Raw genomic sequence first — 25,703 nt, 5'->3', positions numbered from 1 at the left:
CGAAACACATATAGTTTCGTTATGTCTGTCTATCCGTCCGTCCGTCCGTCTGTACCCAATATTCGTTCTCAATTATTCAATCTTCTGTGGATTCGGATTTCCCTTAAAACTCTGTAGGTATGTCAGATATAAAAGCGATCGTATGTCGTACAGCTAATCTGGTTACTGGTATCAAAGATAGATATAACTCCGTAATAGATGTTTACAGTCTAAGGAAAAAACGTGCCTCGAAAATCAAGAAAATTTGATTCTCGTTCAGAGGGCGCCACTAGTTTTGGCCCACTGTCGTATAGATGGCGTTGACTGTTTCGTTTGTTATTTAACAATTTTAAATAATAGTTCCTAATCTCTCCGGCGGTGGCGCTAGTTAGGCTCTGGGACATGAGTATAACATGAACCATATAAGGCAACAAATAACCCGACCAAATTACGTAGGTTGTTTTTGATAGTATTTCGGTGTATGGTGGCGCCCCCTAATTACTGTTTTTTGATGGACACTTTTCATACATAGAGATTTGGCTCCTTTATATAGTCTCCATGGGTGGATCTTATTACAAAAGGCATAAGCTAGCCATACACGCACGGATTTGCCCGTCGGATCTGCCTGAAAGATGTGTCTGGCGGACACATCCGTCAATGTGTAGCGAGAAATAGACACATATGGGCAGCGGACGGGCATACGGCGGACAAATCTGTGTCTATTTCTCGCCACACGTTGACGGATGTGCCCGCCAGACACATCTTTCAGGCAGATCCGACGGGCAAATCCGTGCGTGTATGGCAGATGGCTAGCTATAAGGTCCACCGATGTACAGTTAACAGTGTGGGCGATGGTACAGTCGCCATCAGATATATCGGAGCGGCCGAGCTGCTCAAAATATCTGAACACGCAATCTAACGCCTTGACAATAGAGGCGTGTTCAGATATTTGTGAGCACCTCGGGCGCTCCGATATATCTGACGGCGACTGTACTAAAAACAGTGACGTATTCAGAAAGTGACGTACTCAGAAAGTGACATACTCAGAAAGTGACGTACTCAGAAAGTGACGTACTCAGAGTGACGTACTCAGAGTGACGTACTCAGAAAGTGACATACTCAGAAAGTGACGTACTCCGCCCTAACCATTTTGGGGTTTTATACTTTTTGTGTAAGTGAGGTATTACTTTAGTACTTTCTTACTTGCTGGAAGGTTTTGGTCATTTTCCCCAAGGGGGCCAGCTTGGGGGAAACAATGCAGTATACTCCCAATTAATTGTTATTTCAGTTAAATGTTTAATTTTAAATTAATTCCACGGGGTATTTAACAGCTCACATACATCGAGAGCAGCTTTCATACAGGGCGTACATAAGTTCCGTGCACCATACACCACACTTGACATTATAAATACCCCGTTTTCCTCCACTTGCACACTTTCTTCCTCGCCTCGCTTCGATTGCAACACGTCGGGAAAAATGTCGCGAATATGTTGTGTAAGTTTATTTATTATCTTGTCAATTAGATCAATTACTTAAAGTGAAATAAAATAGTGGTTTACTTAACTTGGACAAGAATCCTAGCGAATTGGCGTTGTAACAATATCACCAAATCATCATCATATTATTAAATTAATTTAAGACCAACCAAGAATCAATTTAGAATAGAATAGAATAGAAAACGTTTATTGTAAATATCTACATACAGCACCATACAAATTTAAAAAGAAGAAGATCTTATACACTAACACGTAAAATTACAAGTAGCTTATACTAACATGCAATAATTACAATATTGATGCTGCTATAGAGGCTACAAATGGACACCACTCAGCATATGCTCTAACATATAGGTATATGCTACAGCGCTGGTCTTCGCTGGTCTTTAAGATTTAAGATTGATTAAATTGTTTTAGGCACCTATAACAGAATTTAAATGCCCGTGTGCTTCTATGTTTACAAGAACGTTTATACCATTCATGAAACTTTATTGATACACTAATTTCTTTTTTAGGGTTCCGTACCCAAAGGGTAAAAACGGGACCCTATTACTAAGACTCCGCTGTCCGTCTGTCCGTCTGTCTGTCTGTCACCAGGCTGTATATCGTGAAACGTGGTAGCTAGACAGTTGAAATTTTCACAGATGATGTATTTCTATTGCCACTATAACAACAAATATTAAAAAGTACGGACTTGCACTTGGCTGGTTTCTTTAACTTCTCCGCGCGTAAGGATTAGTTGTACCAAAGATAGATATAACTCCGTAATAGATAGATACAGTCTAAGGAAAAAACGTGCCTCGAAAATCAAGAAAATTTGATTCTCGTTCAGAGGGCGCTACTAGTTTTGGCCTACAGTCGAATAGATGGCGTTGACGGTTTCGTTTGTTATTTAACAATTTTAACGCATATCAGTGAAAGAACATGGGTCAAAATCATAAAAATAATTAATGCAAATAAAAAAAATCATTTATCTATATTTAAATACATTCTATCGTATTTTTATAAATCTTCATTTTTAGTTTTAAAGTGTGTCGACAGATGGCAGTGAATTTACTGGGGTTACAAAATTTACTATGACAGTACCGCTCTAGTATAAGTTACTCTATGGTTGTACAAAGCAACATTAGCATTTACCTACAATAATAATAAATTCGTACTAGCAAAAGATGCAATTGTATGTCATACGGAAGCAACGCTAATTAGCTAAGATAATAGGTACCTAAAAAATAATAATAGGTCTCTACGCAATTTTTTTTAACAACTTTACCTAACACTTACAAGAAATTGTTGTTGTTGTTTACGAGTTATTGTTGATGTTGATGGTTACCATGCATTATATCTTCCAGCTACTACTCCTCCTGAGCCACCAAGCATTTTCAACTGAACAGAAAAAACGCAGCCTCGTCAACTCCCTCGCCGTGCCAGCCGGCTTTCCCGCCCGCCACTCCGTCACAGAGCTCCACAACCGCGTACCAATACTAATACCTCAGCCTATACCCATAGGTATACCACGGCCTGTACCGTACCATGTAGGCGTTGGTGTACCTGTCGACCAGCCGCGACCGGTACCGGTGGTTGTACCACATCCAGTAGCCCATATCATCCCGCGACCAATAGCAGTACCTATAGATAGACCGTTTCCGTACCCTGTGGCGCATCCTGTACCTGTAACGATCACGCAAGGGGTACGTATACCGGTTCCGCAGCCGTATGCGGTTAGTGTGCCGGCGGCAGTACCGGTGCGGGTGCCGCAGCCGGTTCCGGTGGCTTTTAATAGTTTTAATCCGGTACAGCAGGTAGTTCAACCGGTAGCACAGGTGGTAGGGAATGGAGGGGTTGTGGAAGCCCATGGTCAGTCAATAGTGCATCCTTATTGATCGATTGAGTGATAGTCTCATCGTAATGACTGTACAATCGAAGGTAAAAATATCGATCCAGACAAATGGCTCAAAAATATGTGGTCACGACTTTATTGTCTAAGGTGTAAGAGCGTGTACACATTTTTTTGTAACTTTGGGAATGTATATATATTGACTGTACTTATGTATAAGATTTTTTCGAGGCTTATCTCCGATAATTCTCGTGTTATTGAGGAAGCAAATAAAGCATTAAGAGTCAAAGAAAGCTAGGTTAGCATTAAAAAAATGTTTTTATGCATATTTTAAGTTTCGATCTTTTATTTAGCAGTTTTTAGAAATGAGACTGTTTTACCAATTCCTTTTGTGCAATAATGCTGTAATGAGAATATTGAAAATGCTACAATTTTGCATTGTTCCATTGCTAATAGACGATATTATTATTTTGTAGGTATACATAAGATGTAACTATGACCTTGTGTAGATAACCGTGAGATAGCTCGCTGCACGTGAGATAGCTCTGATAAGATGTACCTATTTTAACCAAATGTGTGTATGTTGTGTACATTGACTACTATGCATGATTTAAGGTGGTTCGACTAGGTTACCCAAAGCTTAAACCCCGCTAGATGGCGTCACTTTCGCAAATTTTCAGGTTTTATTTTTTTGTGGAATAGTGTTGGTATCTGTATACTTAAAAGTATGTTTAGCGCACTCTTTACATAAATATTGAACTATTATAATAAACATTGAATACTTCATTAGTGCAAAAAACACTTTTAAAGTCGACAGAGTGTTTCTGTCATGCTATTTCCTACTATTACTCACACATGCAAACAGTGTTTCCGTGATGCTTGTAGTAGACAATTTCATGCAGTGTAAGTATGCTGCAATGGCGTTGCGGTATGTTCGTGGAAATACGTGCAAGAGGATTCGGGTTCAGGTATGTTTGCATATAGTAAAATAGTTTTTTATTTATATGATTTACATCAGAACTAAATACGTATACCACTATTGTATAAGATGAAAAAAGTTTTCAGATGCGTTAATAAGGTCTCTACTGTCAATCACTCTTTAATTCTAGTTCCTAATGCCGACCAATTGTTTATTTAGCTTTTTAAACGACATGATACATTTATCAAATTAATACGAATTCTGTTGTGTAACTTCTTTACATTATCTGATGTTAATTAATTAATTAAATTTATAAAAAAAAACTGCAAACGATATCCTTGCCATATTACTTTGCACATATCAAATTGAGAGCCTAAGAGACCCTAAGAATCAGTTTCCGTTAAATTAATTGTCTAAGTTAATTCAAAGCTTTAATTATTGTGTAACTTATTTATGATTTATTAAACGTTTATATACCTAATTTGTATTTTTTTATACTACGTCGGTGGCAAACAAGCATACGGCCCGCCTGATGTTAAGCAGTCTCCGTAGCCTATGTACGCCTGCAACTCCAGAGGAGTAACATGCGCGTTGCCGACCCTAACACTCCGCACCCTCGTTGAGCTCTGGTACCGGCAGGAGCTATGAGTAGGGTATAGTGTTATTTGGCTGCGGTATTCTGTAAGTTGGAGATCCTTCACCAGTTGGGCTCTGCTTTAGATCTGGAATGACAGTGGATACTGTGCTGTGCCCTACCACACAAAGCGAGATGACATTCACAGTGCCGGGGTACCTCTCTTTTTTACGTAGTTTAAGGACATACACGGGTCCAGAATTGTGTCTATAAAGGCGTATAAGGGCGTCCTTTGAGTCTGAATTTGAAGAACAGCTCGTTTTTACGAGACTCGGCGCTTAAAACACTTCTGAGTGTTTTAAGTCCCGAGTCGAGTCTTTTTTAAGAGCAACTCAAAAGGACTCGAGCCTCCGAATAAAGACTCCGTCAACAATTTTATAGGTTTATCCTAAATAACAGTAAAGAAATTAGGCGTTGTTGTATAATTTGTGTACATAATCAACAAATTTTACATAAAGACAATGCATTTCCAATTTGTTAAAAAAAAAACCAAGTTCTCTGAAAAGGACTCGAGTCTCTACAAAAGACTCGGGACACTAACAAGTTGAAAAGAACTCGAGTTTAGACTTAATTATAAGATTCTGAAAAACTGAGTTGTCTTGAAGCAGAGGACTCAAAGGACTCGAGTCCCAACCAACACTACTGACGCGTTACTCGGAGCGTGAGTGAGAGCAGTAGGGCTAAGATGGTCGGCTCTTTATCATTCGTCACTATGCCTGTCACGTTCTAACAAGTATGTAAGTGCGAAAGTGACGCATGACATGACAGGTGATAAAAATGCGACCATGATACCAGGATTGTGGTGGCTACATTGTTCCTATAACGGAGCTCGCTATCATTTATAAAGTATTTAAAAAGTTTACAGATATGACTAACAGGCCAATTCGAACGTACACTGCCATCAGAATGATATCTGAATGATGTCAATTCATTTGCGTCTCCCTCGCGCCATTAGATGTACTACATACGGACCATTACGGATATGATGGTAGTTCTTGTCTACGTAACGGCGCGATAAAACGGTGTCCATCACTTTCCTGTGGTGTTAAAAAGTGACAGTTATTTTATCACGTGGATAAAGCCATCCATAATACGAGCGAAATGTACGATATCTCAATAACCATAATTTAGATGTGATTCTGATATTAATGTACATTCGAATTTGCCTGTATTTTTTTATCTGCTTATCAGTAACTATTGCGCATTTTTTTTTTTTATCTACTTTATACTTATCCTTAATAGGTATATCGCTTGCAACAAATGAAATTTTATCATATCTTAATCAAGTGCATTGCAAGTGCAAGTGCAATGGTGTCTAGCCAAGACGCCAATAATGTCTCTCTGTCGCACTAATATAGAAGAGTATTAGAGAGAGAGATTATACCGTTTCGTTCGCTACGGCGTAAACGATTGGCATCTTGGTTAGGCCCTCTGGTATTCATATGTAGATAATTAAAAATGTCAGTTGAATACTCAAGGGGGTTACATTTACATTAGGGTTCTCTAAATGTGACGTTTTCAACCCACGTACCACATTGTCGCTTGTTGATAAGGTTGATTTCTAATTGAAGCTATATGGAAATAGCGCCTTACTGACAAGCGACAACAAGTACCCTTTTGGTTGAAAATGGCACAAATATAGGGGTCGTCGTTTATAGGCGACATATCCAATTATGCATGCAATGACTCTATCTGAGGTTTCTTCAGCATACATAGTAAATAATACATTATTAGTTGTAAGGGAGTTGGGAGGGAGGGAGTTGGAAGGGGCAGACATCGGCGGACTTTCTCTGATCAGATCGGGGAAATTCTGAAGAAAGGTCAGGTCAAGAGCACCCTAAACCGGCGCGCGTGTATGAGGAATTATAAAAGTGAAAGAAGCAAAAGAGGTATGTCAGGATCGTAGCAAGTGGAAATCCGTGGTCTCTGCCTACCGCTCCGGGAAATAGGCGTGATTATATGTATGTATGTATGTATGTATGTACATTATCAGTTAAACCTTGTTAGTATACGACTAACCCACATCTCGCTCTGACTCATTTTGTCAATGTTATTATAGCAAACAGAATAGTTTTAGACAGAACATGGCTACCACCAGTTTGGCACATTAGCGTGACCGTAACTTGCTTTCTATGCATCTCGCTCGTACTGACATATTAGTGCGAGCAGCGACAAAGTGTAGGACTGTCAACAAACGACAAAGTGTAGGACTACAAATTGAAACACAGCGACAAAGTGTGGCAATGTCAAATTGTTTAAGACTACAACTTTAAACACAGCGACAAAGTGTGGCAGTGTCTAATTGTTTAAGACTACAACTTCAAACACAGCGACAAAGTGTGAAAATGTCACATTTATATGAAAAAGATGGACTCTAAAACCCCTTTTTCCAGCCCTTTGAACTAAAACTCATGTAAATTTGTAATTAAATAATTTAAACGAATTATATCGGCATAAGTATGTTTTCTCGTTCTCGTCTCGTCGTCTTGTCTCGATGGGGGATCGTTCTTGTCTATGTGACAGCGTGATAAAACGGTGACCGTCACTTTTTATCCCGCGGTGTTAAGAAGTGACAGTTATTTTTTTATCACGTGGGTAAAAACATCCATAATACGCCTCCTGCTTTGGTTAGAGACGTAACGTGTACTAGAACAGAACTAAAACAATTTTATTATTTATACATGCAGTGAATAAAGTTAAATAATGTTATCATAACTACAACATGTCCGCCGGACGATATCGGCCTGTCAGTTGTTCGGAACTGTCAAATTTTTGTTCTAACTGACAGGCTGTTATAGTCCGTTGGTCCGGCGGACTGATAATCAGTGGGCACCTTAAGCTCAGAACATTAAAAAATACCTACTGGACACAATTTTTATTATGCACAACACATAGACAATTTACTAAACAAGGATACGTCTAATCTATAATCAAATTTCGTATATCTGTTATCAGTAATAATCCCTTATATCGACTGATAGCGTATCGAGGTGATAGCGTTATTCGGTTGAATGTGCTGTCGCGCGCGCGCGCATCGTCGCCGTCGCGAACTAAAAATAATCTTCTAAGAATAGTACAAAAGTGCCACAATGTACAAACGTAAGCATATGTTTATATCACTTTTATTCTATTAATCTCTAGGGAGAATTTATCTTACAACAAAAATAAGCTGGTGATATGAGAGTTGCTCATTTAACGTACCTATCACTGTTTTGTCTGAACACATTGATGCAAACGTAGCATTTTAAATTTTGTTATTATGTTTTACGATGTGTGTTTACCTTTAAAAACGCGTCACTTGTTTACTTTACTTGCGTGTAAAATCTACAACGCGCCTTTCTGATGATTCATACTAAAATCTGAAACATTATTTGTTATGAAATTAAAAATCCGCAAACCTGAAACTTGACGTCCCACTTTCAGGAAAACATAAATTACGTATATCAAGTCTACGACTTTCTTTTTAATAGTGTTACCAGTGAAAAAATACATTTATTGTTGCATTTAGCGGGGCAACATACCTGTTCACTAATAAAATTAATTAACGTATTGCCTCAATGGCAACATTTAGTGCATAACAGTTAATTAAAACTTATATCTCTCAAGCAACGATAAAGAAACTTTGACATTGTCATTATTGCATGCAGTTATTGAAGAATACACGGTTTCGGATTCCAGAATTCCCGTTTTCGATGGAGAAGATCCCGAGGCAAACCAGCTTCGGCTGTTTTTCACTCAAGATTGGAAGCATTTTTTCAGCGCTAATCGTCATAGTAAGTTTAATTTAATCAATATTCATTAGTTTATGTAGATTAAAAATCCAGTTATTGACATGTAACTTTATTCATATAATCTTGTTATTTTCCACTAGGCACTTGAAGTTTTGTTTAATACGTTAATCTATAATTAAAGAGTAGATTTTGCAAGTATTTATCTCAAATTTAATATTAAAGCGCCTATTAATTATACCTGATAAATTTGTTCAGTAAATTATGTTGCTAATAATTAGTTGTAGGCGTTTTGCAATTCCTCAACCTCCTGGCGACCGGCGTCCTACACGAAGTACATAGGCCTCAATTAAGTTTTGACTTTTTGTCAATTTGATAGAGTTCAATTTAAGCAAATTAAGGCAATTTTTTAAACCCAGTCGTCAGGAGTAGTAGTAGTCTTGGTTATAGGTAATATTTCACCGTCAAAATCCTTGGCAATTTCCTTGTTTTCCACGGCTTCTAAGCAATAGCGACGTTACATGCTGACGTCACGATGTAATGCCAATTTAAGAAGCGATTCGTCAGTAAAGTGCGGGTGCCAGACTTTGACCATCATTTGTGACTTTTGTATTGCTGTAAGACAATGGGTCCCATACAGACATTTGATCCTCAAAATAAACCTGATCGACTGATACCATTATTAAAATTGTGGAATACCATATTATGTGCGTGCATATCCGTTACGTCATTATAACGTCGTTGACGTCACTTTGCTACCTAGGTCATTAGAAGTGATTTAATTTAATCTACTCCGTTTCAGCTCTACTCAGTCCTGGCCCTAGCGCAATGCCTAGCCATACTCGGCGGGTGGCAGCACGAGTCCACCCTTAACGGTTCACCAGTGGCCTACGGCCTGGTGGTGATCATCGCCATTGTGCATGCTGTCACGCTGTTCCTGTCCACCGTCATGTTGATTGGAGCGCTGAGGGTGAGCTAAATCAGGGTTTTTAAGACTTATAGTTCTATGTATCCAAACACCAAGCTCTCCAGGGGGCCAAGCCAGATGACCAGGGCCCGTATATTCATGCCGTGGACGCAAAAATGACGTAATTTAACATACAGGGAGTTTTTATAAGAACACTACAAGATTTATTCTTCTGGTATGACACGACCTGAACCTTTTCTTTTATTTGGTTAAAATAATTTATTCTCGGTCTTCCTCTTCCTCTCTTTCCCTCTATTTTTCCTTCTATGATGTTCTTAAAGAACAGATTGTGTCGTAGCAGATGTTCAATTAGTACTCCTCTTCTATTTTCTATTGTCTTTAATCCTATCTAGAAATATTTTTGCTGTGCAACTAATCCTTTCCATTCTCCGCCAGCACCACATTTCGAGGCTTTCCAATCTTTCACTCTCTGTGTCAGTGTCCACGTTTCGCAGGCGTATAAGGCGATGCTCCAGGTGGAAGAATTCACAAAAATACTAGACGAACGACTGAACAATCACAGAATCTCAATAATAGCACAAATCAAGACAACTATCCAAAGTGAAATTAGTACAGCAATAGAGAAATTTAAAAAAGAAATGGTTCAGCGTACCGATGTTTTAGACCAAGAACAAACAATATTAAAAACAGACATAAATTTGATTACACAGAAAATAAAAACATTAGAAGCAGATAATAACAAACTACGCGATGAAATAAAAGACATAGAAAAGTCAATTAAAAATGATAAACATACTAACGAAACCTACCATAACGCTTGCAAGAAAATAGTTATTCACGGACTTGAAGAACAATGGGACGAAGCCGGGGAGCACATGGAAGAACGGTTAAGAAACATATTTAAGGAGATTATGAATATAGAAATTGTTGGGCACATAGAGGACCTATGCCGGCTCGGTAAGAGGGGTAACCAACGACCGCTGGTCATTGAGTTTTTGAGCAAAAAAATGACTAGATATATACTACAACATAGGAACTATTTTCGGCATTCTGGGCTGACAGTGACTGAATACTTAGATGATGTATCCCTTAAAATGAGACGAAAACTAATTCAAACTTTGAGAGAAGCTAGAAAAGCAGGACAACATGCAGTTATAAGAGACAATAAGCTAATAATCAATGGTAAAGTATTTAAACCTGAAACTGAACAAGAATGCACACAGCAAAAAACTGGTGAAGAAAACATTGCATCCCCTCAAAATACGACCCCTGGCCCTGTAGAATATACTACAGGGAACCACTCCTTTCGAAACTAATTTTCAGTTATTTGTACAGAATGTCCAAAGCCTAAAAAATAAAATCCATGTTATAGAAACTCTCCTTCAAGACCACCCATATCAAGTATTGTGCCTCACGGAAACATGGATTTCAGAACAACAAAAAGAGGCAGTGCAAGTAGAAGGATATGTGGCTGCAGCAAGCTACAATCGTCTTAATCACAAAGGTGGAGGAGTATTAATATTATTACAACAAGATATCCCGTACAAGGAGAGACCCGACTATGCAGACTTGTCAGTAGAATTAGTAATTGAATGCTGTGCAATAGAATTGAAATCTGATCTCATTATAATAACTATATATAGAGCAGACCGTGACACTGAGACCTTCTTTAATGTATTAAATCGGTTATTGTCTAAGCTAAAATCGAATTGCCATAAAAACATTATAATTACAGGAGATTTTAACATAAATAAATTTAGTAACTCCAATAATTATAATAGACTAGTAAACATGATGCTTGAATGTAACCTCCGTCAAATTGTAAATGAGCCTACTCGAGAGACTAGCACCAGTTCTACTTGCATAGACTTTTTGTTCACAAATAGTACCAATTACAAACTAACAGTCGAGGATAAAGGCATATCAGACCACAAATGCTTGCAATACGAACTCGAAGAAATGACACCCTTTGACAACAAAAACTCTTTCAAGTATATCCTAAAACGTAATTTCAATGCTGTAAATATAGCGTCATTTAAATGTGCACTCAGCCAAATTGATTGGAATAAGTTAATCAATAACTTCCAAACAACAAATAAAAACTATAATGAGTTTGAAAATACATTACAACAACTGTTAAACAAATATATACCTTATAAACACACCAGACAAAAACTAAAAAACAACAGCTGGCTTACAACTGGAATAAAAAAGTCGTGCAAGCACAAAAGGTTACTAAAAATATTAGTAAATCAATCAAACAGTATCATTTTAACAAAACATTACAAAATAATAACAAAAACACTTAAAAACTGTGTCAAGCAAGCCAAACGAATGAGGTATATAAAAGCCCTAGATAAATCTAAAAATAAGACAAAAACTATGTGGAATTGTATAAAAGAAATAACAGGGAAACATGCCTCAAAAAATCAGCCAAATAATATTAAACTAAGAGTATCTAATACTGACATAAATTGCCCTCAGCAAGTAGCTAATCATTTTAACGAATATTTTGCGTCAATAAGTGAACAACAAACCACTTCCATCGCAAGTGCAACCTGTTCAGTTAACTCTATATACATATATCCAGTTACAGAGCAAGAAGTGCGTAGTATTATCCTTAACCTACCTAATAAATTCAGCTGTGGCCATGATGAAATACCTTCTGTATTAATCAAAGCATGCGTAAACGAACTTACCGCACCCCTAACTAGGCTAGTTAACCAATCCCTAGATGAAAGTTGTTTTCCGGAAAGACTAAAAATAGCTAAAATTAGACCTGTGTATAAAAAATCGGGGGAAAAAGATAATACCAACCAATACAGGCCTATCGCAGTACTCCCCACTGTATCAAAAATATTCGAAAAATGTGTAGCAAACCGTGTATATAACTATCTAGAGAAATTTCAACTCATAAATAAAAACCAGTTTGGCTTTCGAAAAAACAGCTCAACAACACTTGCAGTTTATAACTATATACAAACGGTATTAGAGCATTTACGTGATAAAACCTATGGGGTTGGATTGTTACTAGACATGTCTAAGGCATATGACAGAGTATCACATCCCATCTTACTTCAAAAGCTAAATGACATAGGTATCCGTGGTCCAGCTCTGAACTGGTTAAAATCATATTTAAATAACAGAAAACAGTATGTCCAAATAGAATATTACAATCAACAATCGCGTCAGTTACAAACATACAAATCTAATTTAATATCCATTAACAATTCAATTCCACAGGGCAGCGTGCTCGGTTGTGTACTTTTTGTAATATATATTAATGACCTGCCAAAAATTACAGAACACAAGTGCGTAATGTTTGCCGATGATGTTTCACTACTCTTCAAAAGCCCCACGAGTAACGACGCCTATATAAATATAACCGAAACATACGTCACAATAGTAAACTGGCTAAAAGATCACAACCTTGTAATCAATAACAAAAAGTCTAAAATTATCCAGTTCAGACCACACCAAAAACGCGCCATAGACATAAGTTACATAGCAAAACAATTAAACATTGAAGAGGTATCGGATTGTTCGCTTTTGGGCATCACTATAGACACACATCTCGATTGGAAAAGACATATAGCAAGACTTAAAAATAAACTAGCTTCATTTATTTATGCCTTAAGTGTACTTAAGTCTAACACAAATGAATCATGTGCGCTTACAGCATATTATGGATATGCGCATTCCTTGTTACGATACGGAGTTTTATTGTGGGGACACAGTACTGACGCACATGATGCCTTTGTCATGCAGAAGAAATGCATACGCATAATCGTAAATATCAAACAAAGAACTAGTTGCAAACCACACTTTATTAGACTAGGAGTTTTAACCTTACCTTCAATTTGCATTTTAGAGTCAGCCATATTTGTTCGTAAAAATATTCATCTATTCGATTTCAGTACAAACCCCCGCCGTAATTTAGATCTAATTCTACCAGAACCAAAAATAGACATTTATAAAAAAGGCCCATACTACACGTCGATACAAATCTACAATCATATCCCCAGTTTTATCAAATCAGAAGAAAACAACAATACATTTGAAAAGAAATTAAAACAGCATTTATTAACAAAAGCATATTATACAATAACCGAATTTATGGAAGAAAGGAAATTATAGTCATAGGTCGTCCCACCTACCCCCTCCCCTACGTCCCCTATTGATCGATATGCTCGTAATACATATATATTATAATACATATATATTATAATTATTGTTGTTACTAGTAATAATTTTGTGTTATATCATATACAAAGTTTATATACGTAGTTATAAGTTTGTAAAAGCCACTAGATATAGTTAAGTAACTGTAATTTAATTTAATTATCTGTATTTGCTACACCCTATTCAGGGTCCATGTGATACCATAAGAAATATGTAAATACTACCCAAAAATGTACCATGGAAGCAAGAAATAAATGAATACTGAATACTGAATAAAATGTTTTTTTTTGTTAGTAGATATTTTTTTGATTTGAAAATATGTTTTTTATTGTTGAAGGCTTGTTTGGCTATTGCGGTTCGCGTAATTCATCATCATCATTATGTCAGCCGATAGACGTCCACTGCTGGACATAGGCCTCCCCTAAGGCACGCCACTCCGACCGATCCTGTGCCGCTCTCATCCACCGAATTCCCGCTACCTTCACCAGGTCGTCGCTCCACCTCGTTGGAGGCCTTCCCGCAGTTCGTCTTCCGGTACGCGGACGCTACTTCAGAACCTTCTGGCCCCACCGGCCATCACTTCTGCGAGCAATGTGCCCCCCCACTGCCATTTAAGATTCGCAATTCTGCGAGATATGTCGGTGACCCTAGTTCTACTGCGGATATCATCATTTCTGATTCTATTCGCGTAATTACCCTACCTAAATATAAAACTTGTGTCTGCAGGAAGACGCCCGTCTCATGCGCCCGTGGGTGATCTGGACCTCCATCCAAGTGATGTGCTACATGCTGCTGTTCATCTTCTTCATGGTGAACAACTTCTCCGACACCAGCCTCACGGTCTACGTCATTGAGCTCCTTAGCTTGCGTGAGTCTTTTCATTCTGTTGGTTTAAATTAAACCTTATTCATGAGGGAAGCACACGGCGACTTTACCCATAATGGCGATAGCACACGGCGACTTTTTGCAGCGATTCAGGAATGCCAGTGTTACAGGATCAGACGGTACTCTATATTGTTTTTAAGTGTCCCAGCACCAACCATGATGCAGGTGATGTGCTTCATGCTGCTGTTCATCTTCTTCATGGTGAACAACTCCGACACCAGTCTCACGGTCTACGTTATTGAGCTCCTTAGCTTACGTGAGTTTTTTCATTCTGTTGGTTTAAATTAAACCTTATTCACGAGGGAAGCACACGACGACTTTTTGCAGCGATTCAGGAATACCAGTGTTACGGGGTCAGACGGTACTCTATATTGTTTTTAAGTGTCCCAGCACCAACCATGATACATGTGATGTGCTACATGCTGCTGTTCAACTTCTTCATGGTGAACAACTCCGACACCAGCCTCACGGTCTACGTCATTGAGCTCCTTAGTTTGCGTGAGTTTGTTTATTCTGTTAGTCCACCCTTACTCATAAAGGCGATAGCACACGGCGACTTTTTGCAGCGATTCAGGAATCCCAGTGTTACTGGATCAGATGGTGTAGCCGCCGTGCAGGTCTCGACGACAAATAAAAAGACTTCGATTTGAAGTAAACGTGTCGATATAGGTGCTGGTTACTTTACAAGGTACAGTTGACGTAAACGATTAAAAGTGTAGAAGTGGTGGTAATAGTATGGAGGCTGATGCGAAAGTGATTTAGCTAATTTTGAATGTTAAAATGGTAGTCTAAATTTAGGTGCCTCTAATTGGCCGCGATACAGGTCATGTGGAGCGCTCCTATTGGTGCATTTAAATAAGCCTCCGCATAGTAAGCGAGCCCGACGGCTGCGTTTAGCTACTGCATTACAAATAAAAGGTTGCGTTCGCAACAGATGGTACTTTATATTGTTTTTAAGTGTCCCAGCACCAACCATTATACATGTGATTTCATTTCATTTTATTTATTTACAAATAAGCTTACAGTCTATAACCAAGGCGCTTACATGTTATTATATCATACATGGTATGTTACACTTACACTATAAAATTACATGTCAAAATTACAAAAAAAAAAAGAGAAACAAATTCAATTATATAATATTATGTCAGTAAAGTAAATAAATAATTATCAATTAAATTAAATTCAAAAATTCATAAATGCCTTTGATAACTGGGTAAGACGCATGATAAAAAATGTCAACGTCAGGTAATCGCAGAGACATATCATTTAACAGAGCGATAGCTCTTGCAGAGGGAGCGTTTGCAGCCCAGCGCGTGCGCCTCACCGAGCCCGGGCACGCGAACAGACGCCGGCGCCGCCGCGAAACCACCGCCCCACCCTCCCCTGCCGCTGGGCAACGGCGAGGGGGCGGCACCGATAGACCTATTCTAGACAGTGTAGATGGATTCGCGACTTGGTTGCGAAGTAGCTTATAGTAATGTACCATCAGTAACAACTTCCGCCGCAACTCTAATGTATCCATCCCGACCATACCACTGACAAACAGTGATGGATACAAATAAGGATAATATCCAAACTTTTTCCTATACAGAAATCTAGCAAATTTCCTCTGGATTTTTTCTATCATGAGGGTATACTTGCTTTCGTGTGGATCCCAGACACAAGCGCCAAATTCAAGTTTGCTGCGAACATAGGCGTTGTATAGCAGCTGCAAAACACGAGTGTCACGAAACTGGCTAGATACCCTCATGACAAACCCCAGGACCTTATTCGCCTGCTTACAGATGTTGGTAACGTGCGTCCTAAAGTCAAGTCTCGAGTCCAAGGTCAGCCCCAGGTCAGTTATCTCATCAACGCGATCCATCACTGCGTCTTTAATGTGATATTGTTTAATGTGAGGTGACCGAATTCTCGAGAAAGTAATAACTTTACATTTGGAGGTGTTAAAATGCAGCTTATTGTTCTCACTCCACTCGGTCACCGCGTCAATGTCCCTCTGGAGATCTTCTAGATCAGACTTGTCTCCTGCTCCCAGATACAGTTTCAAGTCATCAGCGAACAACAAACAGCCAGCAGTGTGTACCACCCTCGGCAAGTCATTTATCATTATCGTAAATAATGTTGGGCCAAGAGTGCTGCCCTGACTCACGCCGGACCGAGTGAAAAAGGGCCTTGAACTATATCCACCCCATTCAACATACTGGTTTCTGTCACGAAGGTAACTAGATAGAAAGTTCAGTAGGTGCGGCGTAATGTGCTACATGCTGTTGTTCAACTTCTTCATGGTGAACAACTCCGACACCAGTCTGACGCTCAACGTCATCAAGCTCTTTAGCTTGCGTGAGTTTTTTTTAAAATAAACTTTTATTTAATTTTCAATGTATACGATGTACGAGTAGGGTGACTGCTATACCTATAGTTATTGGCTCCTCAATAGTAACTGGCCACTCTGAACAAGAAGACTTATAATTATTGCCTTTTTACTTTCTGCCTTACTATGGATAAGCGACCCTATGCATGTTCGGATTATTCGACGTTCATGCCAATATCGTTTCTTCCTATTCGCAAATCTGCACAATCAGAATTCCACACAATAGTATTTTCCCCACATTCGCTTTTGTGCACAGTTATTATTTGTGTACAGTAGCGATTCTTCCTGTTCGCAAATCTGCACAATCTGAATTCTACACAATAGTATTTCACCACATTCGCTACTGTGCACAGTCATTATTTGTGTACAGTAGCGATTCTTCCTGTTCGCAAATCTCCACAATCAGAATTCTACACAATAGTATTTCACCACATTCGCTACTGTGCACAGTCATTATTTGTGTACAGTAGCGATTCTTCCTGTTCGCAATTCTGCAATAGGAAGAAACGATATTGGCATGAACGTCGAATAATCCGTATGTTCAGTTCGTGTCAAATGTTTGCAAGCTAAATTTGCCCATTTCTCAGTATTTGATTAAGCTGTAAGTTGAGTGAGAATGCAATAATTATGGTACTACCAAGCTGATCTCATGATGGATGGTGGCTAAAGGAACTGTGATAAAACAACTCAACCTAATTGTGTTTGAGTTTGTTAGATTTTTGTCTCGACGAGTAGTTTGTCCGCTGAAAAAAAAGTACAGTCAGCGATAAAAATGTATGAAAACTTTTCCATTTTACCAATGAAAACCGTATAGTAGAAGATCTCTCTATATCCGTATCTGCTATGTAAAGTGTTATGTATTCACGGTCATTTATTATTTTACAGTCATCCATTGCTACATGCTGATGCTAGTATCCAGCTACTACAAGCAGCTGGAGGAAGAGCGAGACGAAAGACTAAAAAGTCTGATTAATAAAGACATCTGGCATGAGTACGCGTAAGACGCACTGATTCGTGGTGCGTTTACATGATCGACTGCCATCTATAATGTAATAGTTTATGTGGGTGCTACATAATGAAAGGCATTAAAATACGTGTGTGGGTTTTTTAGCATCAGAAAGAACTCCACGGACTGTAATATGCCTATACTTAAATAATAAACTATCTTTAACTTTATCTTTATCTAAGCGTGCAGTTTTTATTAGGCTCTTTAATAATTGTTAATAATCATTGAATTATCTAATGTACCTAGCATGCTGGCCCATAAAGGATGACTCACGTTAGACCGGGCCGTGACCGGGCCGGAGCTTCCGGCGCTTCGTTTTCTATGGAAAGCATCACGTGATCACCTGTCATATCATAGAAAAGTAAGCGCCGGAAGCTCCGGCCCGGTCACGGCCCGGTCTAACGTGAGTCATCCTTAATTGTAATTTACTTCAAATTTTACCGCAAAAAGTGCCCGATTTTGAACCGCTAGCTTACTTCTGCGAAGTTCTTTTTAATGCTAAACTACGAAGTATAGTGGAACGTTTTAGACACATGTTTATTGTGATATAAAAGGTTATAAGTTTATACTTTATATTTATATTTGATAAAAATATGATTTAAAATAAAAAAAAGATTTAATCATGATCGTTTTATTGTGATATTAACATCTTTTTTGGCATAAAACTTATAACATAAACATAACATTATACTGTCATTATATTTTGTTCAAAACGTAAACACATCCATATTTTTTATATCAAAAATATCCATCTTTAAAAATGTACATGTTTATATTTATACCTATACTTAGTTTACTTCATATAAATTTTAGGCATCTTGATTTTCTGAAAATACCTACGTAATGTATTCATAATATATCTAGATCAGTTTTCTAAGATATGTATGTATACAGGGTATCCAGTGGCGAATTTGCGATAAAAAATACTTTTGCCTAAGCGCGAGAGAGACGCGGGGGTTATTTTCGTGAGTGTTGAGGATTGACGCAAAACTAACTGGCGAGTCAGGTTCTAAATCATCGGAATCATGCTATCTCTTGCGCACTTACACGGCTTTATGGAGCGGGACTGGCAACAGTAGTGTAGGTAGTACAATCGGGGTCATTCCCGGTGAACCACCGTAAGGGCAAAAATCGTTTAAACGTCTTGCAGACGGTCAGGCGATATCAAAAAGTGATGACCAATAGCATGGCACTTAAAAATGTGGGTGTTGAAAAAAAAAGGTTAGCTCAGGTAAAGTTTATTGCCGTCCATTGTCTTTGTGACGGTCAGCATTTGCAAACTAAGATAAGGAATCCAAAATGCATCCTAATTGGTTATCATTATGGGGAGGCGAAGCTTAGCCTAAACAACAACAACTAATAAACTATGAAATAAAACTATGAAAACGGATTATATCGCGTATATTGAATTTATAATACATCCCGACGTTTCGAACTCTTTACAGCGTTCGTGGTCAACGGGTCACCCGTTATAATCCCGATATAATCCGTTTTCATAGTTTTATTTCATGAGTAACTATCGCGGTAACCGAAGACAATATTAATAAACTGTCCTTATACCTTGTTTGTCTCATTACCTGTTTTTACCCTTTTTATTATTGACATGAAGATGCATCGTAATTGGTTATCTCTATGGGAAGCGGAGTTTAGCTCGCTCGTAAGGATCGAGGCAAGGGCCTGGCACTCTTTGATAGAGAAAGATAGTCTTATTGCGATTCCTATAAGAGGAAAGAGAAAATAATAGTGGCATGCTTTGTCCTTATCACCGACCGGGTTTTTTTTTTCATGGTCGGTTTATGGCAGCATAGGTAGGAGGCGATGGCGAAATACCGAAATTTATAAGAGTGAAAGAGAAAAAGGATTATGCTGTCATACATTAACCTGTCAATACATGAATATGTCTTTCTCTTACCCCTGGTTTCTCGGTTTCATGTCTATAACTACTATACTATGCCTATGGATCGAGGTATTTTTTTTCTGAAGTGGTTCACCGGGAATGTCCCCGATTGTTAGCCTATGACAGAATGGTAACTACGGAACCCTACACTGTGCATGGCCCGATTTGCTCTTGGCCAATTTTTATATTATTATAAACTCTATATCTTTAAAGTGACAGAGCCATAAAAATGTAAGAAATATGAATATTCCATATAAGTACAACATTTATATAACAGTTCGACAGTTTCGTCAAAATATGTGATATTTTCAACCAAAAGGGTACTTATTGTCGTTTGTCAGTAAGGCGCTATTTCCATATAGCTTCAATTAGAAATCAACCTTATCAACAAGCGACAATGTGGTACCTTTTGGTTGAGCGTCACATATACACATTTACTCGTTGTACAGAAAAGGCACATTATTAAGATCCTAGCCATCACATTAAAAATTACCTGTGAAACATTTATTAAAAAATATACATTCTTTCATTTTATTTTATAATTATTTGATATAATTTTAATTATTTAATAATGTATACCAACTTTCATTGATCTTCATATTATATTTCTTTGTAATCATAATCATATATTATTATTCGTATTTTTACAGGAAGTGGTAATCAAATGCACATATACACTAAACTTGGCTGGACTCACTAAAAGTTTTATCATTACATCCCTTTCGTTCCTCATAACAATGAAGGAGACAGCAGCAAAACTTACTAATTTGACTTCTCATACACGCGCCCTTTTCATTAAAGTAAGGACGTTAATCACGAATAGTTCCGAACACTGATCCGCCATTTCCTATCTCTATCACACACGCATAATTATATTGTTGTACTGCTTACATTATCGGCGATACAGCAATAGAATTATAATAGTGCGATAGAGATAGGAAATGGCGAGTCAATGTATGAAATTCTTAAATTCTTTCTTAGTGTCCTTTTCTATATCACGGGGAAGGAAAGAGATGTAGCATGTCGAAAGCCAAGATCGACGCAGGTTAGACGGGATCTCTTTCTCTCGTGTATTTGACGGTGCCGTCTCGCTCCATCTTGACGATTGAGCTCCAAATTAGGATTACTAGGTAGATCTGGAGCACTGGAAAATAAGAAAAAGTGATGTTGGGCATATGATGGATAGGTATTGAAAGCCAAAAAACTTGAACCGATATGCTATTATTAGGTATCTGCCTGTATAAGATTGTGTCCAAAATATTTAGATCACTACGGTTTCACTCACTATTATTTCTTCTGGCGACATGTTTCGGACTCTTCGGGAGTCCTTCCTCAGGCACGAGTGTTTGCGGCGGCTCTACTCTGTGCACTGCCCGCGCCGAAGAGTCCAAAACATTTAGCCAAAAGCGACTAAAAATAATAGCGAGTGAAACCGTAGTGATCTAAATATTTTGAAATATGTCTCACGATAGTTTAATTTCGAAGATTGTGTCCATTACATTTATTATCAGAACAAAACTTGAATAAAGCATAGTCCTTCGATTTATCGGTTCATCGGGGGGCATAGCCAAAGGGACCCAGACCATTCTAGAGCTCAATAAGTCGGGCAATTCTCTAAGCGATGTCGCGTACCTTGAACTTTGGGATCTCTTTTAAAATATTGTTCAAGTATGCTTAATGAGTTGGAAGAGGATAAGGAACAGCTTGTTTGCCGTCTACTTGGTCATGAACGCCAGACTGTACGCCAGGGTGATGGGAAACACGATTTAGAAGTACAGGGACACCTTCATCAGGAATCATGATGAATGAATGTTCCAGGCTTAAAATAATGAAGAAAACGTTAGAAGTTTTGATCACGGTAAAAAGAAGGAAAATATCATATTTTGGACACATGCAGAAATGACAAATATAATATACTACAACTAATATTGGAAAGAAAAATGTATGGCAAGAGGGGACGGGGAAGAAGGAGGGTCACCTAGTTTGACAACATAAAAAAATGGACGAACGTGGATAACGCAGCCATACTGGCAAGAATGGCTAAGAACAGGAGGGAGATGGCAAAGGTGGTCACCGACGTCCGTTAGGGCATGGCAAATGAAGAAGAGAAGAAGATAATATCTAGTATACTTACTGGGCAAGGTGGAGGGAAAGAGACCCCGCGGCCGGTTCCCCAGCGTTAAGGACAGCTGACCGAGTTAGATGGAGAAAGCTGCATGAAGCCACGAGAAACTTTTGAGGGATAGAACTTCAGAATTGATACAGACCAAGAAGATACTTACTGAGTTGGAAGAGTATGAGGAACAGTTCGCTGGCCGTTTCCTTGGTCATAAACGCCAGGCTGTAAGCGAAGCCGATGATGGAGAACACGATCTCGAAGTACAGATACACCTTCATTAGCACCACGTGTTTCTGGAAAATATAGTGATCATATTAAAACATGGAGTAAAGTTAATCTGAACGGATCATATCCAATAGTTTCACGTCTCTCCTATAGAGGCTATAAACATATCTTTCTGATTGAGTTTTCATTCGCATAAAGGATGCCTCACGCTAAAACGGTTCGGGTCGGGTCGGGTAAAAAAATGGCGGTGTGAACTATCTTCACCACGAATTCTAAAAAGTTATTCGCTATGCCACTTTTCGCAAAATTAGCACATTATGCTAACAAAAAGACATCATATTATTACGAATATTCGCGAAAGGCTTAACATCAATTGAAGGTATTCAAACAACACCCTCCACAATTAAATACAAATCGTATTTACTTCAGTAACTTGATCTGACAACAATAAGATAACATTACACTTGGCAGCTGAGCGTGGAAGATACGTGCTTTGAACAAAGGTCATACGTAACGTCTTAATCGCCTTGACACAAGGAAATGATGAAAGGAAACAAAATTATTATAATAAAGGAAGTTATTGGTACCTAAGTAAAAACGCATTACAATATGAGGACGAGGACAGGACAGTTGTTAATCAATAATTCCTTCTTAGAAGGATAGGTACCTACGTTAGTTGATAACGCATAATTTGAAAATTTGAGACCACAACTGTTCCTAAGAATAGGCCCATTCAACGCGGCATTTCAAGTTCCGGTCATTGTCTTTGTCTTTAACATACCTAGTTTATTACATAGGATTTTAAATGCTTTATTAATTAAGGCTAGGGAATAAAACACAATCAATGTCAGACATTAGATACCATTTAAAATTTACATAATCAACCAGCTTCCTCCCATTCCCACAGTGCACAGTTGTGAGATTTTTATTTCATCTCATTTAACCCAATCTAGTCCAATGATTTAGTAAAATTCTGCACTATGTGCATTGGCGTAGATGACTTTAGATCTTACATGTACAAGTGCGTTTTGTTTGTCGTTTTAAGTGAAACAGCCGCCGTAGCACGGTCGTATTTTTATCACCTGTCACCAATGCCTGTCAAGTTCTAACAATTATGTAAGTGCGAAAGTGACAGGCATAGTGAGGCGATAAAAATGGAACCATGCTGCCCTCATGCTGCCACCGCAGAGTACGTTTAGGGCATCTATAAGAGCCCCACCTGGGGGAGTACCGTTGAAATATGAAAAACCGAAACTGAATATGTAAAAAGTGGTCAAAGTTTTACAAACTTGGTATGGTTGTCATCTTCCTCCACCATTGACCAAAAATGACTAGAACTGTCTCTTAGCTTAGAGCCCTTAGCTGTAATGGCCACCTACCATAGTTTATAGTCGTAATTAATAAAAAAACTGGACAAGTGCGAGTCGGACTCGCCCACCGAGGGTTTCCGTACTTTTTAGTATTTGTTGTTATAGCGGCAACAGAAATACATCAACTGAAAATTTCAACTGTCTAATAGCTATCACGGTTGATGAGATACAGCCTGTTGACAGACAGACGGACAGACGAGTATTAGTAATTAATTGGGTCCCGCTTTTAACCTTTGCGTACGGAACCCTAAAAATAAAAATGCTTTAAGTATTCGTAACGGTAGACAATAACATAATTATACATACCTTATGTAACGCAACGATGAACGCCACTGTCATGACTGTCTCCATCACCAACGCTGTAGTATCTGCTATGAGACGGGGAAACTCCGACGGGTCTGTGATGCCCTCATTCCTTAGGTAAGATATGTAGAATGACAGGAAACCTGTCACTACTAGTGTCAGGATCTGAAAACGAGAATATGAGACATGAGACAGGTGCAGCTAAAATGTATATTTACTCAAGAAACTGTATTTTTTGTCGTGCATTCGATCTGCAATTTCTAAGCAGATTTTAAGTTATAAGTTATAAAAATTTAGGTTATAAGTGGGTAGAACACAAGAGGATAGAGAGCGCTTTATCCGCCAACAAATTGTCCTCGGTTTGGCGGAGTATAATCATGTAAATACCATTTAAGTTTATTTGTGATAAAAAAAATTGAGCATAAACGAACAATGATGAGTACTTGATAACGAAGAAAGCTGTTTAGAGACTAGAGTAGATAATTAGACTTAAAACAGCATATTAAATAAATAAATAAATTCGAGTCGATCAAATAGGTCTAGTTTTTTTAATTAGTTAAAATTGCGTGTTTTGCAGCTAATTCTAAGATGTTGGAAATAGGAATGCGTCATAACGAGTTTAACCGGTACGGGTAATAAAATAAAATAAAAATAGCCTTTATTTCTGAAGTTTTGTAACAATCTACTTAAATATACCTTATTTTTCTCTATAATTATATATATATTACTATTTACTATTTTCTAGTTCCCATCGACAACTTCAGCTTGTCCTCCGACATAGGCCTCCTCCAAGTCCTTCCAGGTATCCCGGTCTCTTGCTTTCCTGGTCCAGTCCACTCCGCCTATCCTTTTTAAGTCATCCGACCATCTACGAGTAGGCTTTCCTCTCTTCCTTTTGTGCCCCCTTGGGTACCACTCTATAAGGTCTCTTGTCCACTTTTCTAGCACTTCTCTGATGATGTGACCGGTCCACCGCCACTTCTGTTGCTTGACCTTTTTAACTACTCTCCCACACTTTGATCTGGCTCTAATTATGGACAATTTCACTCTATCCTTGAGTTTAATGTTTAACACGCTTCTTTCCATGTTGTTTTGACATGTAGCGAGCCTTTTTTCTTGTTTTTTCGTAAGTGCCCAAGTTTGGCATCCATAGGTGAGTACAGGTACAATGCACATATTAAAAACTTTAAATTTCTGGCTTGTTGGTATTTCTTTCGCCTTCATAACCTCTTTTAATGACCAAAATTTCTTCCATGCATTTGATATTCGTTTTTCAATTTCCTTGTTAGACTGATCTGATGGTGATATTATTTGACCAAGGTATACATACTCAGTTACATATTCTATTGTATTTCCGTTTATATTGATTTGGTCTTTAGAGTTATTTGTCATTAATTTAGTTTTTGACATGTTCATGGACAGGCCGACCAGTTTGCTTTGTGTGTCTAGTTCTTCCAGCATGTACTGGAGTTCTTTGGGATTATCTGTTAACAGAATCAGATCGTCTGCAAAACGTAGATGGTTAAGTTTTCTTCCATTAATATTGAGACCATAGCTCTCCCAGTTCATCCGTCTAAACACACTTTCGAGGACTGCTATAAATATCTTTGGCGACAAAGGATCACCCTGTCTGACTCCTTTTCCTATATTAAATTCTTCACCTATTCTCTCTAATTTAATCTTTGCTGTGCTTTTTGAGTATATTTCTTTTATAATCCTAATGTATTTTTCCGGGACGCCTTGTTCCTTAAGTGCTTCCCATATCTTGTTATGCTTAAGTGAGTCAAACGCCTTATTATAATCTACAAATGCCACGTAATATTG

General features: G+C 38.2%; 3 protein-coding genes and 1 long non-coding RNA gene across 4 annotated transcripts in view; 3 read left to right on the top strand and 1 right to left on the bottom strand.

The window, feature by feature from the left end:
- The window catches only part of LOC134747677 (uncharacterized), a 118,429-nt gene that overhangs the window by 46,531 nt on the left and 46,195 nt on the right, over positions 1–25,703 (top strand). The gene's annotated exons all lie outside the window — the stretch shown is intronic.
- LOC134747807 (cyclin-dependent kinase inhibitor 1C-like) lies at positions 1,418–3,376 on the top strand. Its single transcript, XM_063682445.1, has 2 exons — positions 1,418–1,473; positions 2,825–3,376. The coding sequence occupies exons 1-2, from the start codon at positions 1,456–1,458 to the stop codon at positions 3,353–3,355; spliced, it is 549 nt and encodes a 182-aa protein (XP_063538515.1). The 5' UTR covers positions 1,418–1,455; the 3' UTR covers positions 3,356–3,376.
- Positions 7,907–18,218, top strand: LOC134747606 (uncharacterized). The gene is made up of 5 exons (XM_063682201.1): positions 7,907–7,961; positions 8,541–8,635; positions 9,393–9,560; positions 14,427–14,568; positions 17,845–18,218. The coding sequence occupies exons 1-5, from the start codon at positions 7,952–7,954 to the stop codon at positions 17,958–17,960; spliced, it is 531 nt and encodes a 176-aa protein (XP_063538271.1). The 5' UTR covers positions 7,907–7,951; the 3' UTR covers positions 17,961–18,218.
- Positions 20,777–25,703, bottom strand: part of LOC134747657 (uncharacterized) — a 43,541-nt gene continuing 38,614 nt past the window's right edge. Inside the window, exons 3-5 of the mRNA XM_063682265.1 lie at positions 23,883–24,044; positions 22,145–22,274; positions 20,777–21,006 (exon numbers count right to left, since the gene is read on the bottom strand). Of these exons, the coding sequence (XP_063538335.1) occupies positions 20,909–21,006; positions 22,145–22,274; positions 23,883–24,044 (390 nt within the window). The 3' untranslated portion in view covers positions 20,777–20,908. The remainder of the gene's footprint in view (positions 21,007–22,144; positions 22,275–23,882; positions 24,045–25,703) is intronic.

Source organism: Cydia strobilella, chromosome 15 (genome assembly GCF_947568885.1).
Source record: "Cydia strobilella chromosome 15, ilCydStro3.1, whole genome shotgun sequence".
Classification (NCBI taxonomy): Eukaryota; Metazoa; Arthropoda; class Insecta; order Lepidoptera; family Tortricidae; genus Cydia; species Cydia strobilella.
This window is presented reverse-complemented; position numbering and strand designations above follow the sequence as displayed.

Coding starts and splice junctions, on each gene's coding strand:
- LOC134747606 (XM_063682201.1), top strand. Junction 8,636..9,392: donor TTTCAGCGCTAATCGTCATA/GTAAGTTTAATT, acceptor ACTCCGTTTCAG/CTCTACTCAGTCCTGGCCCT. Junction 9,561..14,426: donor TGTTGATTGGAGCGCTGAGG/GTGAGCTAAATC, acceptor TTGTGTCTGCAG/GAAGACGCCCGTCTCATGCG.